Source organism: Urocitellus parryii, unplaced genomic scaffold (genome assembly GCF_045843805.1).
Source record: "Urocitellus parryii isolate mUroPar1 unplaced genomic scaffold, mUroPar1.hap1 Scaffold_118, whole genome shotgun sequence".
Lineage (NCBI taxonomy): Eukaryota > Metazoa > Chordata > Mammalia > Rodentia > Sciuridae > Urocitellus > Urocitellus parryii.
In genome coordinates, this window is record NW_027551893.1 from 182,274 (window position 1) to 196,441 (window position 14,168).

At 58.8% G+C, this 14,168-nt stretch overlaps 1 protein-coding gene across 1 annotated transcript; it reads right to left on the reverse strand.

Moving 5' to 3' along the window:
• Window positions 1-898: 898 nt before the first annotated feature.
• Window positions 899-13,778, reverse strand: Yju2b (YJU2 splicing factor homolog B). The gene is made up of 10 exons (XM_026399683.2): window positions 13,701-13,778; window positions 11,162-11,257; window positions 9,864-9,917; window positions 8,594-8,676; window positions 7,715-7,770; window positions 5,335-5,395; window positions 4,274-4,416; window positions 4,016-4,188; window positions 1,774-1,912; window positions 899-1,588 (listed from the first exon to the last, which is right to left on the reverse strand). The coding sequence occupies exons 2-10, from the start codon at window positions 11,162-11,164 to the stop codon at window positions 1,113-1,115; spliced, it is 1,188 nt and encodes a 395-aa protein (XP_026255468.2). The 5' UTR covers window positions 11,165-11,257; window positions 13,701-13,778; the 3' UTR covers window positions 899-1,112.
• Between the last annotated feature and the right edge of the window lie 390 nt (window positions 13,779-14,168).

The window sequence follows — 14,168 nt, forward strand, 5'->3', positions numbered from 1 at the left end:
TTCTCCTCCGCCCTAATCTCAGGGGAGGCAGGGCTACCCTTCTTCCCATCCCGGCCACAGGCCTCTGTCCCTGAGCTCATGCCCCGCAGGACCGAAGTCCTCCAGACCTCGGGGATGGCCTGGGAGAGCTCAGAAATTGTCTCCCAAATTAACAGGTGAATGACCACTCCAGACAGAGAATGTCACTCTTGACGCACTTCATTAAAGGCCCCCTGCCTGCTGGTGGGCAGAATCACAGCCTTTGGGACTGGAGATGCCCGTGTTTCTCCTTTGCTGGCAAAGGATAAAACCCGTTTCTCCTTTTTCTCAAAACGAGTCCCCACTGTTGGACTGGCATCGGAGACAGGCACCAGCGTTGGGCAACACAGCGGGAAGTAGGCGTGGCCAAGGGTGCCACTTCCCTGAAGGGGGTGGGGGAAATGCCAATTTGGCTTGGATCTCAGTGTGGCATGGACAGGAGGCCTTAAATTTCACCCCCGTCTCCAGTGGCAAGACTGTGGATGTAAACATTAGGTGCTCAATCAGTGTTTATAAAATGGTCTTTCTGCAGGTTGAGGGGAGGTGGCAGGCCACACGCCCTTTGTAGATGTCATTTTCTGGGCCACTTTCTGCCCCCTTTCCTTCAGAGCAACCCCTGGGGCCTTCCTCAAGACCCTTCCGTGTGCCCCCGTGCCGGGGGGTGGTGACCAACAGCCCCTCCCGCACCTGCTCTGGATCTGGGTGCCCTGGGCCCCATCTCTGGCCATCTTGTTGGTTCCTCTGCTTGGACCCCTCTCCACCCTCCACCCTCCACCCTCAGCTGGTGCTGCCTTTTCCAGGAAGGTGCCTGACCCCAGCCCATCTGTGCCACCACCTGGAAACCCTCACCACCGGGGAGCCAGATGGACAGAGCAGGACGGACAGCCCCTGGGCCTGTCCAGCGACCCAAGGCCGGGCAGAGAACAGGGCTTTAATGTGGGGATGCGGGTCCCACAAGGCACGAGGCCCTCACCAGGACCAAATAAATAGCAATCCATCGCTGAGGAGGGCAAGGGGGAGGGGCGGCGAGGGGGCGCTCCGGGGTGTGGGCCAGGGCCTGGGTGCTCTAATGGCCCCGAGGGGTCCAGTCCACCTCACTCACTCTCGGAGTCAGAGTAGTCGGCCACCAGAGAGGAGCTCAGGCTGCCGGGCTGCAGTGTGCCTGGAGGGTCCGGTGCCTCCAGGGAGGAGCCTGATGGGGGCCGGGACTTGTCCTGACCGTTCCCCTCCTGCCCCCACTGTCCGCAGGTCTTGGGGTTCAATGTCTCCTCAGAGCCGTCCTGGGAGGACGCGGGTCTGTCCTGGGTGGTCCCCTGAGGTGCCTGCGGCTCCCTGGACTTGGCCTTCTCGGCCGTGGGCTGGGGGCTCCCAGGGACGTCTCGAGGCCGCCGCACGATGCCCAGGTCCTCCACAGTGATGGGGCAGCTGCTGGGTGCGCACCTGCGGCCCTGGGCCAGCTTCCTCAGGATGCTGCTGGCCTTGCTGCTGGCGCTGCCGGGGCCCGGGGCGGAGGGGAACCAGGAGCGGCTGATGATCTCCGAGCGCTTGAGTTTCTGCTTGTCCTCGTAGGCTGGGGGAGGGGATTGAGGAAGGGACAGGTGTGGCTCAGGGTAGGGCGCGGAGGAGCAGGCGCCAGCGAGGCCTGGCACCAAAAATTAAATAGCTCCTCGCGGCCCGCCACACCCCTCACAGCCAGGCACCCCCACCTCTATGCCCCTCCTATGGCTGCCCCACTCCCGGGAGCCCCCAACTCACAGTCCAGGGTGTGGAACCTGAGCAGGGAGGCCAGCCTGCGGTCGTCCTCCGACTCGGGCACCAGGGGGATGGCCAGGCTGGCCTTGGCCTGCAGGGCCTGGTCCCTCTCCTCCTCCTCCTGGATGGCTTTTTTCTTTTCCTGTGAGGGAGCAGCAGGGGCTCAGGGTCACAGCCCCGCCTCTCCCGCTCCAGCAACTGGGTCTCAGGCTCCCCCTCTGTGGGAGATGCCACTGTCACCGACACACAAATCAGGGCCCCTCTATTGTCCATCTAGACAAGATGGCCATGCTGCCCAGGGACGGCTGTGGCCCTGTAAGATGGATGGGGCTGGAAACACCTGCTGCCTGGTGGCACAGCCACCGTGGCTTCCTCTGGCCATGCCCCTCCCGTGCTGGTGGTGATGCTGGTGTAAGTAAACATCGTCCAGCTAGAGGGAAGCACAGGGTGTGGCCACCTGCAGCACACAGTGCTGATGAGTGATTAGTGACCGTCACTGACTTGCGTGTTTACTACACTGTGCTTTCCCTTTCTCTTTTGCAATGGGGTCTCTGGGTTGCCCAAGCTGGTCTTGCATCCCTGGCTCAAGTGATCCTCCTGCCTCAGCCTCCTGAGCAGCAGTTTGTTATTTTAGAGAGTACAATTTTTATTGGTGTTGTTTTAGTACTGGGATTGGACCCAGGGGTTCTCTACCACTGAGCCACATTCCGGCCCTTTTAAAAAAATGTATTTTATTTGGAGACAGGGTCTTGCTGAGTTGCTTGGGCCTCACTAAGTGGCTGAGGATGGATATTAACTCACGATCCTGCCTCAGCTTCTTGAGCTGCTCAGATTACAGGCGTGTGCCACTGTGTCTGGCCCAGCCCTTTTTATTTTGAGACAGGACTCACTAAGTTGTCCAGGCTGGCCGTGGACTTGGGATCCTCCTGCCTCAGGCTGAGTGGCTGGGATTACAGGTGTGCACACTGCGCTGCACTTGGAGTGAATTGGGTCTATGTACTATCCGTGCCCGCTGCAGCCTCGGCACCTGGTGCGTCACGAACTGGGTTGGCCACACCTCCTGTGGCAAGAGGCCTCGTGTGTGGCTCATCTAGCCATCAACTCTGGGTTAGTCAAGGCCTGATGTACGCACAGCAGAGAATCCATTAGCACTGCTCAGAATGCGTTCCTGTCGTGGGGCGAGGTGCAACTGTGTGCACAGGATGCCACCTTGGCAGGGCCCTGTTAGGTCCTGGGAACCCAACATCGGGTAGACAAGAACCCTCGCTGAGCCAGGTGTGGTGGCCTGGCACACGCCTATAATCCCAGCTGTGCTGGTTCAGGAGGCTGAAGCAGAAGGATCACAAGTTCAAAGCCAGCCTCAGCCAAAGCAGGGCCCTAAGCAACTTAGTGAGACCCCATCTCTAAATAAAATACAAAATAGGGCTGGGGAGGTGGCTCAGTGGTCGAGTGCCCCCGAGTTCAATCCCTGGTACCAAGAAACAAAAACCAGAAGCCCTTGCTGACACTGCAGTGGGTCAGTGGGCAAAGCAGTAGGAGAGATAAGGACATGGGGACGCGGGGAGGCAGAGGCAGGGAGGTCCGTGGGGAGTGCATGGAGGGCCAGGGGACGTCTCCCCGGGAAGTCACCTCTGGGAAGACCTGTGTGTGCAGGAACTCTGTGGGTTCTTCTAGGAGCAGAAGGAGCAGCTCCTGCAGAGCCTATGGCAGAGGAGTGCTCAGAATGACCAGGAGGGGCGAGGAGGCTGCGTGGCCCAGGGGCACCAATGCGGGGCAGAGGGGGAGGCCCCCAGGGGGAGGCGTAGATCCAAGGGCCCGTCACAGCATCAAGTGGGGTCGCTGGGGAACTGATTAGTTATCGGGGAGGTAATGGATCAATGCCGAGGAAATTGGGCCTAGGAATCTGTTTGTCCCCTGTCATGCGAGGACACAGCCAGAAGGTGCTGTCTGTGAGGAATGGCCCTCCCTGAACACTCATCCACCCGGGCCTTGGTCCTGGGCTTGCCAGCCTCAGGACTATGAGCAGTCAAGGCCTGCTGTGGCCATGTCGCCGCCTGTGTTTCTGTTCCAGCAGGACGGGAGTGACCCACGGGTCAGAGGAGGACACTGAGGCTCTGGGGTGAAATGACCTGGGGTGTGGTGGGGTGCTAGCTGATCCCGGCTCACAACCCACACTCTCCGGCTCCACGCCTGCCCTGACGGCCCCCCAGAGCCCCCGCCCTGTGCTCCTGACCGGGGTGCTCACCCGGAACCTCCGCCGCAGCATGCTGTTGAGGGCGAAGTCGTCCTTCCACGCGCTCTGGGCCTCCTGGATGTGGCTCAGCGTGGGCAGGGCCTTCTTGAGCGCGCTGCGGTCCGCCTCCCCGTGTTCCAGGCGGAACATGGCGTCTGCCTCCAGCCTCTGCTTCTTCTCATGCTCTGCAGGGACCACGACAGTGCGGCTTGGGCCCCGCTCAGGGCCAGGGCCAGGCAGCCGGGCACGCGCCGGGCAGGTGGCGCTCACCTGTGGTCAGCACCTGCTCGTTGTCCGCCATGTCCCAGCGTTCCTCCTTGCGCTGGGCACCGCTCACGATCACATAGTCACAGTTGGCGGGGTCTGTCTGCATCTCGATATAGTTGACGCACAGGTGGCATTTCATCCGGAACCTGGGTGAGGGCATGGGCAGGAGTCGGATGCTGTGGGCACACCCGGGACGCCCAGGGCCCCCATTCGCTTCCTTCCACCCACCAGCGACACCCAGTAAGGACTCGCTGGGCACCGACCACGCACTCGGGCTGTGTCTAGGAGGAGGGCGAGGTGAGGTGTGGTCCTACCCCCAGTGCCCTTCTGACAAAGTGGCCACCTTGGGTCCCAGGAACAACTCAGGGGTAGAGCACAGGCTTGTGTGCGTCAGGGCCCGGGTTCCATCCCCAGCACTGCAGAAGGCCAACAGGAGGAAAGCACAGGCCAGGCAGAGGCCGGGCAGGGGCCGGCTCCTTTACTCCTTCATCGATGTCTCTCCGCCTTCACTTCCTCGTGCACGAGCTCGCTCATTCAACAACCTGAGACAGGCTGCTCTGTGCCAGGCTTGGGGCCAGCTGCTGGGGACGCTGCTGGGCAGTGGAGCAAGCCAACCTGCTCCTTTTCTGGCCCTCCCTGCTCGCGCGGACAAGCGCTGCACCTGAGCCACCCCAGGCCTGTTGGTTTTGAGATGGGGTCTCGCTACGCGGCTCAGTGGGAGTGAAGCTGGCCTTGAACTTGTGATGCTCCTGCCTTCAGCCCGAGGCTGGCATTACAGGCAGGTGCCACTGCTGATGCTCCAGAGGGGGACGAGTCACAGAGGGGTCCAACAACCGCACAGTGTCAGCAGGTGAGTGCCACTTAGCAAAGGCTTCTGTGAGGGTGGTGACGGAGGCACACCCGGGGGTCGGGAGCCCCAGAGGACCCGGTGGAGGGGTAGGCCTGCCTGACCGTGGGGAGGGGCTTCGGGAGCTCTACAGAGAGGGGCCCAAGGAGGGGGCAAAGCTCCCCCTTTGTGGTCCCCTAACCTGGCCCACACTGTTCCCGGTGCCAGGCGCTCCTACCTGTAGATGGGGGTCGTGTAGTAGTTGCCCACTTTCTTCTTCTCTGCATTGTACCGCACACCTGCGAGGGCAGGGAACAAGGCTCAGGCTGGGACCCGTGTCTCCTCAGGATGGGGACAGGCAGGCCCAGCACTGGAGGGGCCTCGGGAGGGCACAGACACCCACGTGGGAAGGGGGGGGGTCCTGGCTGCACCCACAGGTGCTCTAGCCACAGAGGTGGGCCGGAGCCAGAGGGCCCGGGTTTGAGTGGGGCTCCACCACCGGCCAAGGCACTCAGGCTGCACCCTGCCCTCTGGGCCTGTGTCCCAGGATCCACCGCCTGCTTCCTGGGGCCCTGAAGCCAGCCAGAAGAGGGCACAGGGGCTGGACAGGGCTGGCACTCGGCAGGTGTGTAAGGAGGCTTGGCTTTTATTACCTGTTTAGAAAAACGGTCAGACTTTTTTGTTCTAGTTAGGTAATCTGTATTCTTTTTTAAATTCTTTTTAGCTGTCAATGAAACTTTATCTGATTCGTTATTTCTATGTGGTGCTGAGGATGGAACCCAGGGCCTCACACATGCAGGAAAGTGCTCTGCCACTGAGCGTCGACTCTGGGGACTCCTAATAGGAACTGGGGACTAAAACCCCGGGTGTGAGTCCGGCCCACCACCGACTACCCAGCCGCAGGTAATCAGTATTTCTAACTTCTGACTCTGTTCAAGGCTTGCACCTGGCAGGCAGAGCGGGCTGGTGGCTGGTGTGGCCTGCGGTTTACTTTCCTGGGCGGCTGCTTTAGTTCAGGCTCCGGGATGCACCCTGGCGCCAGGCTGAGGCCCAGTTTCCCCTCCTGTCTTGGGACAGGAACTACAACCAGCCCCTGGGCAATCTGTGTCCTCTAAGTGCCTGGAGGCTTATGAGGTAGGTACCCAGCTGGGTCTGATTAGAAGGACATGGGACTCACTCGTTCCCCTTGACAACGAGGTGGCCTGTCCCCTTCCTCCTGCAGTTCTGGGGCCCTAGAGCGAGGGCTGGGCCCTCCTGCCCACAGCTGCTGACCCCTGCCCGGGGAGCTGCTCTGGCCAGGTGCCGTGCAGAGGGCTGGTGAGCCGCAGGCGTTCACCCCTCGGCCGAGTCCTGGAGGATGCTCGGCTTCCCGCCACAGCTTTACGACACAGGCATCTGGGTTTTCTTCCGTGGTCCCCAGCTCCTAATTCCTCCCATGGCCCATAGAAATGAAAATCTCTCCCCCTGCCGTGGGTCACTCAACCTCTACCCCTCCCCAGCCTTTCTGCTCTGGAGCTGGCCCTGAAGAAACTCTTACCCAGCCCTGTCCAACGGGGGTCACAGGACCCTCCCCACCCCCGAGGGTCTTGCCCTATACCCGGAGGAGGAATGCTGAAAGGCCAAGAGGAAGCGGACGGCAGGCCTGTCTGTCACAAACACGCCGTGCAGTGATGTTTCTGCAGGAACCAAAGGGCCAGGGTTTGGAAGCTCGAGCTTCCTGGAGGTGGCACCCCGGGAGCTCAGGCCCCTTCCCACTTCCCTGGCGGCTGGGATCAAACCCAGGGCCTCACTCGTGCGAGGTGAGCATGGAGTGCGTCCTCCCCTGAGCTCCCCAGAACTAATAAATGGTGTGTGTAGATTATTGTTTTTGTGCTGGGGACTGAACCCGAGGGTGCTTTACCACGGAGCTACATGCCCAGGCTTTCGTTTTCACTCTGAGACAGGGTCTCACTAGGTTGCGCGGGCTGACCTCCAACTCGTGACGCTCCTGCCTCACCTCCCAAGCGGCTGAGGTCACAGGTGTGGGCCACCGTGCCAGGCTCCACGTTTGAGTCACATTCCCTGGTTCTGGGAGCCACTCAAGCAAATCAATTGAACTCAGAGAGCCCCCACGTGTGGAGTCAGAGCTGCTCTGTGCTCCCTGCTGAGCGGGGAGAGCCAGGGCCCTGCCCAAGGCCTCACAAAGGCTGGGCCCTCCCGCCTGCTCCTGTGCACCCCCAGGGTCCGGTGATAATGGCAGCAGTGAGAATGCTGGAAGCTGGCCCGCTCCAGCCCTCTGCACGGACCACGTGCTGTGTCAAGCTCCGTGTGTCACACCAGGTGGGCCCTTGTTTACAGACAGGTAAACTGAGGCACAGAGGCTAGTCTCCTGCTGAGGGTCAGCCAGGTAAGAAGTGGCAGAGACGGGATTTCAACGAAGGGCCCAGAGACTTAATGGCTTTGCAACCTGGGTGTCTGTTCCCCAGTTCCTGATTAGGGGTTCCCAGAGGAGATGAGCCTCCCAGTGCCCAGCATGCAAGTGGCTCCCTGTCTGCAGGGCTGAGGGGGGAAAGGCAGAGAGAGAGGGCAGGGGAAGAGCAGGGGGAAGGGGAAGGGCAGGGGGGCGGGCCGCAGCTCACCCATGCCGATGTGGTTCTTGCAGCCGTCGCACCAGATGTTATATGGCATCTCGAATCTACAGAAACAAATAATTTCTTTTTGCTTTTTGCTCCTAGATGTTATTTTTTATCCTCGTTAGTTATACACGCCAGCAGAACGCGTTCTGTTGTACACAAATGGAGCGCAACTTCCCGTTCCCCTGGCTGCACACGATGCGGAGTCTCAGCGGCCACACACAGGGGGATCTGGCTTTGGCTCCTGGGGCAGGGTCTTGCTCCGCTGCTCAGGCTGGCCCTGAACTCCTGGGGCTCAAGTGAGCCTCCTCCCTCAGCCTCCTGAGCAGCTGGGACCACCGGGGTGGCCACCGCACCTGGCCTGGCTTGACTCTGCCTCCCTGTCCTGCAGGTCTCTGCACCGTGGCTCTAGACTCCTGTCCAGAGGGGAGTCTGTGGCCGCAGCCCTGGAGTGAAGGCCTGCTTTGGGCAGTCAGTGGGACACAAGGGAGGGACAGCGTGGCAAGTGTGGGCCTCGGCCTCCGGAGGCCTGGCGGGCGTCTGCTTCCTCTTCTGGAGACCACGCACTGCGCTGGGAGGACAGGGAAGGCCGGGCTCATGTGCTGGAGGCAGAGTCCAGCCGTACAGGACCTGCCAGTCCTTCCCAGGAACTCCCCAAGACACAGGAGGGCCCGGGCCTGCCCTCCATGCCCAGCAGAGGCCTGCGGACGGGCCGGCACTGACGGTGTTGATTCTGTCGTGTGGCAGAAGTGGACCGAGACGGGGCTTTCTGCCTCACGGAATCAGGGCCCCACAGCACTGGGCCCATGAGAGGGGCTGAGCCTGAGGCCAGGGTGCACAGGGCAGGGTGCCCCCGGTGGTGCCAGGGTGGTGCCAGGGTCTTACCGGATGACGAGGATGCCTTGGGACAGCTTCCGGGCCCGCTCCCGAAGTGGGTGGCTGTTGTGGTATCGATTGAGGGAGCCATGCTGTGGGCAAGAGCGAGAGGTCAGTGCTGCAGGGCGGGCAGCTCAGGTCTTCTGTGGCCCACTGCTCTGGGCCAAGAGGCCGGCGGGGCAGAGAGGCCTGGTTGTCCTACCCTGTGTGTGGGGTGGGGTGGGGTGGTCAGAGGTGGCAGGGGAGGCACAGAGGTCTTAGGGAAGCAGGGGACCTGGAATCAGGACTTCAGCTGTCCCTCCGTATCCCCAGGGTGGGCTCCCGGGCCCCAGGGACACCCCGTCTGTGTGTGTTTGAGTCTGATATAAATTGGGGTAGCTGATTTCTTGTGCTTAAATCAGCACAAGAAACTAACACAGGGCATGCTCAGCACAGAAGCCGCTGGATTTCCCAGGAGGTTCTCAGTCTGCAGTTGGTGAATCCAGGGACAGGGAACCTGCAGGTGGAGGGCCGCTGGGAGGGCCGACAGTCCTGCTCCCGTTTCTGAGCTGAGGGAGTGACGTGGGCAAGGAAGCTCAGTTTGCCCTTCTGTGCCTCAGTTTCCCCGTGTATCAGCGGGGCTGCTGCTCACTATCACCTGCAGGTCTGGTGGGGAGGGTCGGGAGAAGGACCGCAGTGCCAGATGCTCACTCGGCACTCTACGTGCGTGACCTCATTGATCACCCAAGGATTCGGTGAGGTCAGGCTGTACTTTCCTCCAGAGCCACCACTCCAGAAAGGAGGAGTGCCAGGCCCAGGGGCGCGTGCTAGGGTCCTTGGGCCTAACTTAAGTGCCTTCTGCATGGGGAGGCAGCCATCAATCAGATGAACACCCCTGCCCTGGGGAGAGGACGTGCTAGTTGGGGAGATGAATCATATGCCAAGAGTTAAAATGGCGGTGGAGATTAAAGAGAAGCAGCAGGTGATGTGGTGGAGAATGAGCCAGTGATCAGGGAAGACCTCTGCAAGGAGCTTCAAGGAATACAGGAGATTCGGGTCAGAAGGAGGAAAAGCTTCCAGGTGCAGGAGCTGGGGCCGGGAGGGCACTGGATCTGACCCAGAGTCCGTGTGCTCAGCCCTACTCGGGCACAGATGGCAAGGTCACTGAGGACAGCCACACGTTACCAGGGATGAAGAAGACTCTAGAGCAGATCTTGGGGCTCCCATCCTGGCCCCACGTTCAGGGCACAGCGTGAGTCTCTGCTGAGGGACGTGGAGGAGGCAGGGAGCCCGGCCTTACCTTTTCGGGGTTGAAGTCCGGAGGGTAGTACTTGTTGACACCTTTCCTTTCACCCTGGAAAGCAGGAGAGCCGCGACTTGGAGAGGGCCTGCAGGAGACCTGCCCGTGCCGCCTCCAGGGACAGGACCTCCTACAGGACTGGGTCCAGTGTCTGACCAGGCGGTGGCTACCTGGTGACAGGCCCTCTGTGGCCGCACTGGGAAGTCCCACAGGTGCGGAGTCTCACACTTCACTGTTTGGGGACCGTGGCTAACAGTCAGAAATGCAGAGGGCCACTGGCTTACAGTGGTCCCACTCACGACAGCAAGTGCTTGACCATGGAGCTGCAGCCCCAGGCCCTGGACTAGTGATTTTTGACTTTACAACAGTGCAAAAGTCAGGTGCTTGAAAGCTCGGAGTGAAAACCACACTGGAGATTCTGCAAGTGAATCTCGCCACAGGCCATGATATTCCTGTGAGCCCATCTCCTGATGCTGAGGGCCCCAGTCACCCTGGGATCTGAGGGTGCGCTCCCTGCTAGGCTGGAACGTGGGCAGACGTGCAGACTCGGCACGTGTTGACCTCTGGTGTCTTCACCACAGTAAGCAGAGCGCTTCCGCTTTTAACGTCACCACTGTGCAGACACACACGTAATGCAGCTGAAGCCCAGGTCTCCTTAGGGATCACGAATGCTGGCACATGTCCTAGTAAATGCTGGCATCACCCGCCCAATGGACCTAAAGACCCCTCAGAGCGCAGCTTCTCAAACCTGGCTGTGCAATTTGACTGTACGGCCACCTGAGGTGCTTCAAAAGTACAGACACCAGGACCCATTTGGGCATGGTGCTTGGACACTGGGCCTTTCAGCAGCTCCCAGGAAAGGAGACACAAAGCCCAGGAGACACACATTCCAGGAACACACCTCTCAACAACCGGCAGATGGAAATGACCCAAGTGTCCATCAACAGATGACAGATTTCAAAAACGTAGCCCAGGTTAGGGACGTAGCTCAGTGGCAGAGTGCTTGCTTGGCACATGTGAAGCCGAGTTCCACCCCCAGCACCACCCAAAGAGAGTCCCTGGGTGACCATTTTAGTGCATAATGAAGGTTCAAGCCTACCACACCAAAAAATCACAATCTGGAGTTTGAAATCACCAATTATGCAGAATCCCACCATCATGCACAATTAAAATGCACCAATTAAAAATATGGAAAAAAATGACTACCTTGGAGCTTGTGGAGGACGAGGACAGGGCCACTCTGGGGACCCCACAAAGACCCAGGGCAAACCACAGGGAGCACCAGGCTGTCTACTCACCATCTTGGGAGCTGTCTAGGGTCCTCGCCCTGGAGGCAGTCAACCTGGAGTTCCTCTGTCACTGCGTGGACCAGTCCTGCCCTCCTGCAGGCTTCCCTGCAAAGAGGCCAAGAGGTGTGATTCCTTTAGAATCAATTTGTGGGCCCTGCCTGCCTCTTGGAGCTGTCTGTCTCCCTCTGGGTCCTGGGTCCCAGCGCTGGCTTCCCGGCCGTCTTCAGAGGCCCAGTGCAGCTGGCCTGCCACACTCTTCCTCTGCCCCTCCTTTTTGGTTTCTGCAGTGCTGGGGATGGGACCTGGGCCTCGTGCATGCTGGGCCAGCGCTCCACCCGAGCTGCACCTCAGCACTGAAGACGTGGGTTTTGTTTTCTTTCCTCTGCCCTGAATGCTCTTCCACAGGCCACATGCTGTTAATGCACCTTATAGGCTGTCATCTCGGTCAGGTGGCCCATGCCACCTTTGGATGCTGACTGGAGACTGAATGAAACAACTGATGGAGGTTTCAGAAGTGTCCACTGGGTGACCCAGGTACTAAATGTGCAGGCTGGAGGCTGCAGACTACCCCCAGGGTTTACAGGAAAGACTTTTAGGTCAAATAAAAGGAAGTTCTAGTTTACATTAAAGAGTTCACAGCCGGGCGAGGTGGCCCAAGCCTCTAATCCGGGCCGTGGCTCGGGAGGCTGAGGCAGGAGGATCACAAATTCAAAGCAGACCTCAGTAACTTAGCAAGGCCCTAAGTAGCTTAGTGAGACCCTGTGTCAAATGAAAATAAAAAAGGCTGGGGATATGGCTTGGTGGTTAAGCACCCCTGGGTTCAATGCCTGTTACCAATAAATAAATGAATAAAGGCCAGATAGTTAATGTTTCTGGATTTTTGGCCCAGAATGTCTGTGCTCAACAACTCAAAGCTCTCCTCAGAGCCAAACTAAAGATATGCATATGATGGGCATGGCTATAGTCTAATAAAAAATTTTATTTATGGACTCAAAATTCGAATTTGAAATTGCTACTACCTGTCACAAAATATTATTCTTTGGATCTGTCCCCACAATGATTTAAAAATTTAAAACCATTCTTTACTTGAATATTGTACAAAATCAAATGGGCCGAGTTTATCAGCTCTTGCCCAAGAATCACGAAGACTGGTCTCTAACTACCTATTTAGCCTACTTATGTATATGCTCTCTAAAGATTTTTTAAAAATTAATTTTGGTGATAATGGAGATTGAACCCAGAGGAGTTTTACCACTGAGCTACATCCCCATTCCTTTTTAAATTTTGAGACAGGACCTCCCTCAGTTGACCAGGCTGGTCTCCAACTTGGAATCCTGCCTCAGCCTTTGGATTAAAGGTGTGCACCACCACACAGAGCATGTTCTCTGATGTTCACTGAGGGGCAGGCAGGGTGGGGTCTGAGGAGGAGGAGGAAGAAGAGGAGGAAGAGGAAAAGGAAGAGGAGGAGGAGGAGCTGATACAGCTAAGTTTAGTCTGCATTATGCTACTATTATCTCTGGATAACCAATGAGGACAGGGGTGGGGGGTGGGATCTAGTAAGTTGCCCAGCCTCAGAAGCTGATAGCAAAGATTCTAAGGGAGTGGGGGTAGGGGTTTGTGCAATGCCCATGATGTAAACTGTTCTGCCATTTCCTTGAAACTATTTTCGTGTGTGTCCCTTTGAATGGGATTTTTCCAAGGTCTTTTTAACCCTAAAAAGTCCTTCTTACCAACGAAAAAACTTAAGTGCCCATGCAGGCTTTGGGGGGTCACAGCTCCCTGGGCTTAAATCCCAGCTCCACTCCTTACCAGCTGGGTGACCTTGGTCAGTGTCTGAGTTTCCCTGGGCTTTTGAAGAGTGGATGATGACGACAGTGGATGACTTTGGGGGTTGCTGTGGATGCAGTGATGCACGGGAAGTGCTTGCACAGTGTTAAACACGCAGCTCACAGGAGCTGGATGTGTGTCTTCAAGTGTTTTTACCCCCCCAGTGAGTGGCACAGACAAGGCCACAGAACGATGGATGGAAATCCGATCTTCAGTGTCAAAAGAGTACTGACCCCATTGGCCCAGAGTCACAGGGTGAATTTGGATCTGGCATCTGCGGAGTCCTAGATGCTTGACGTAAACTGCGGATTCTCTGTGAGCCTCACTTTCCTCCGCTGTAAAACGGGGGTTTACAAAAAGCATCCACCTGCTAAGGCTGCCTAAAGACCAGGTGGGCTGCAGTGTCGGGGCAGCGCCCGAGGTCGAGGTCAACGGTGGCAGTTTTAGTTCTCCTACCCACCGTCACCACTTCACCACGGCTTGGCAAGGTAGGGGCTGGCTGGTCTCATTTTCCAGAGGAGAAAACGGGGCGGCCCTTGAGAGACCGTAGGGGCCAGGGCAGGGTAGGGGGCGCCGCTGGAGCCCTGTGAACTTGGGTCAGGCGACGCGGCTGGCACCTCAGAGCCCCACTTCTCCCGAAGCACCGTCCGCAGGTGGGCGGTGGCCAGACCTCCGGCTCCACGCAGCCAGCCCACCCACTCACCAGCACACCAGCGCTTACCTGCCCTCCAGCTGACGTCACGCCGCGACTGGGCCCGGAAGTGCGCCCGGCCGGCCAGGGAGCGGATCGCCCTTCCCGCGTGACGGGGACGCCGGCGTGAGGCGGGGCGAGGCAGCACGTCACGCTGATTGGCTGGCTGCCGAATACGACTCGCCCTCTCAGCCCCGGGAGTGGATCAATTCAGGACTGCCCCGCCCAACCGCACAGACGTCACGGTGCCCCACCCCCGTCCCCGCCCACTCCGCCAGGCCCAATCCGAGGCCCTCCTCCCGACACCGCCCACCAGGAGCTCCGTCTGGCTGGCTGAAGCGGGAGAAGCCCGGTGGGCTCGCTCGAGTGAGGTCCCCGAGTAAACCAGCCAGCCGCCACCGCTGAGCCACACCTCCAGCCCAGTCCCTTGTTTTTGAACAGCTAGTAAACTAAGAATTGTTTTTCCTTTTCTTTTTTGGTACCGGCGATTGAACCAGG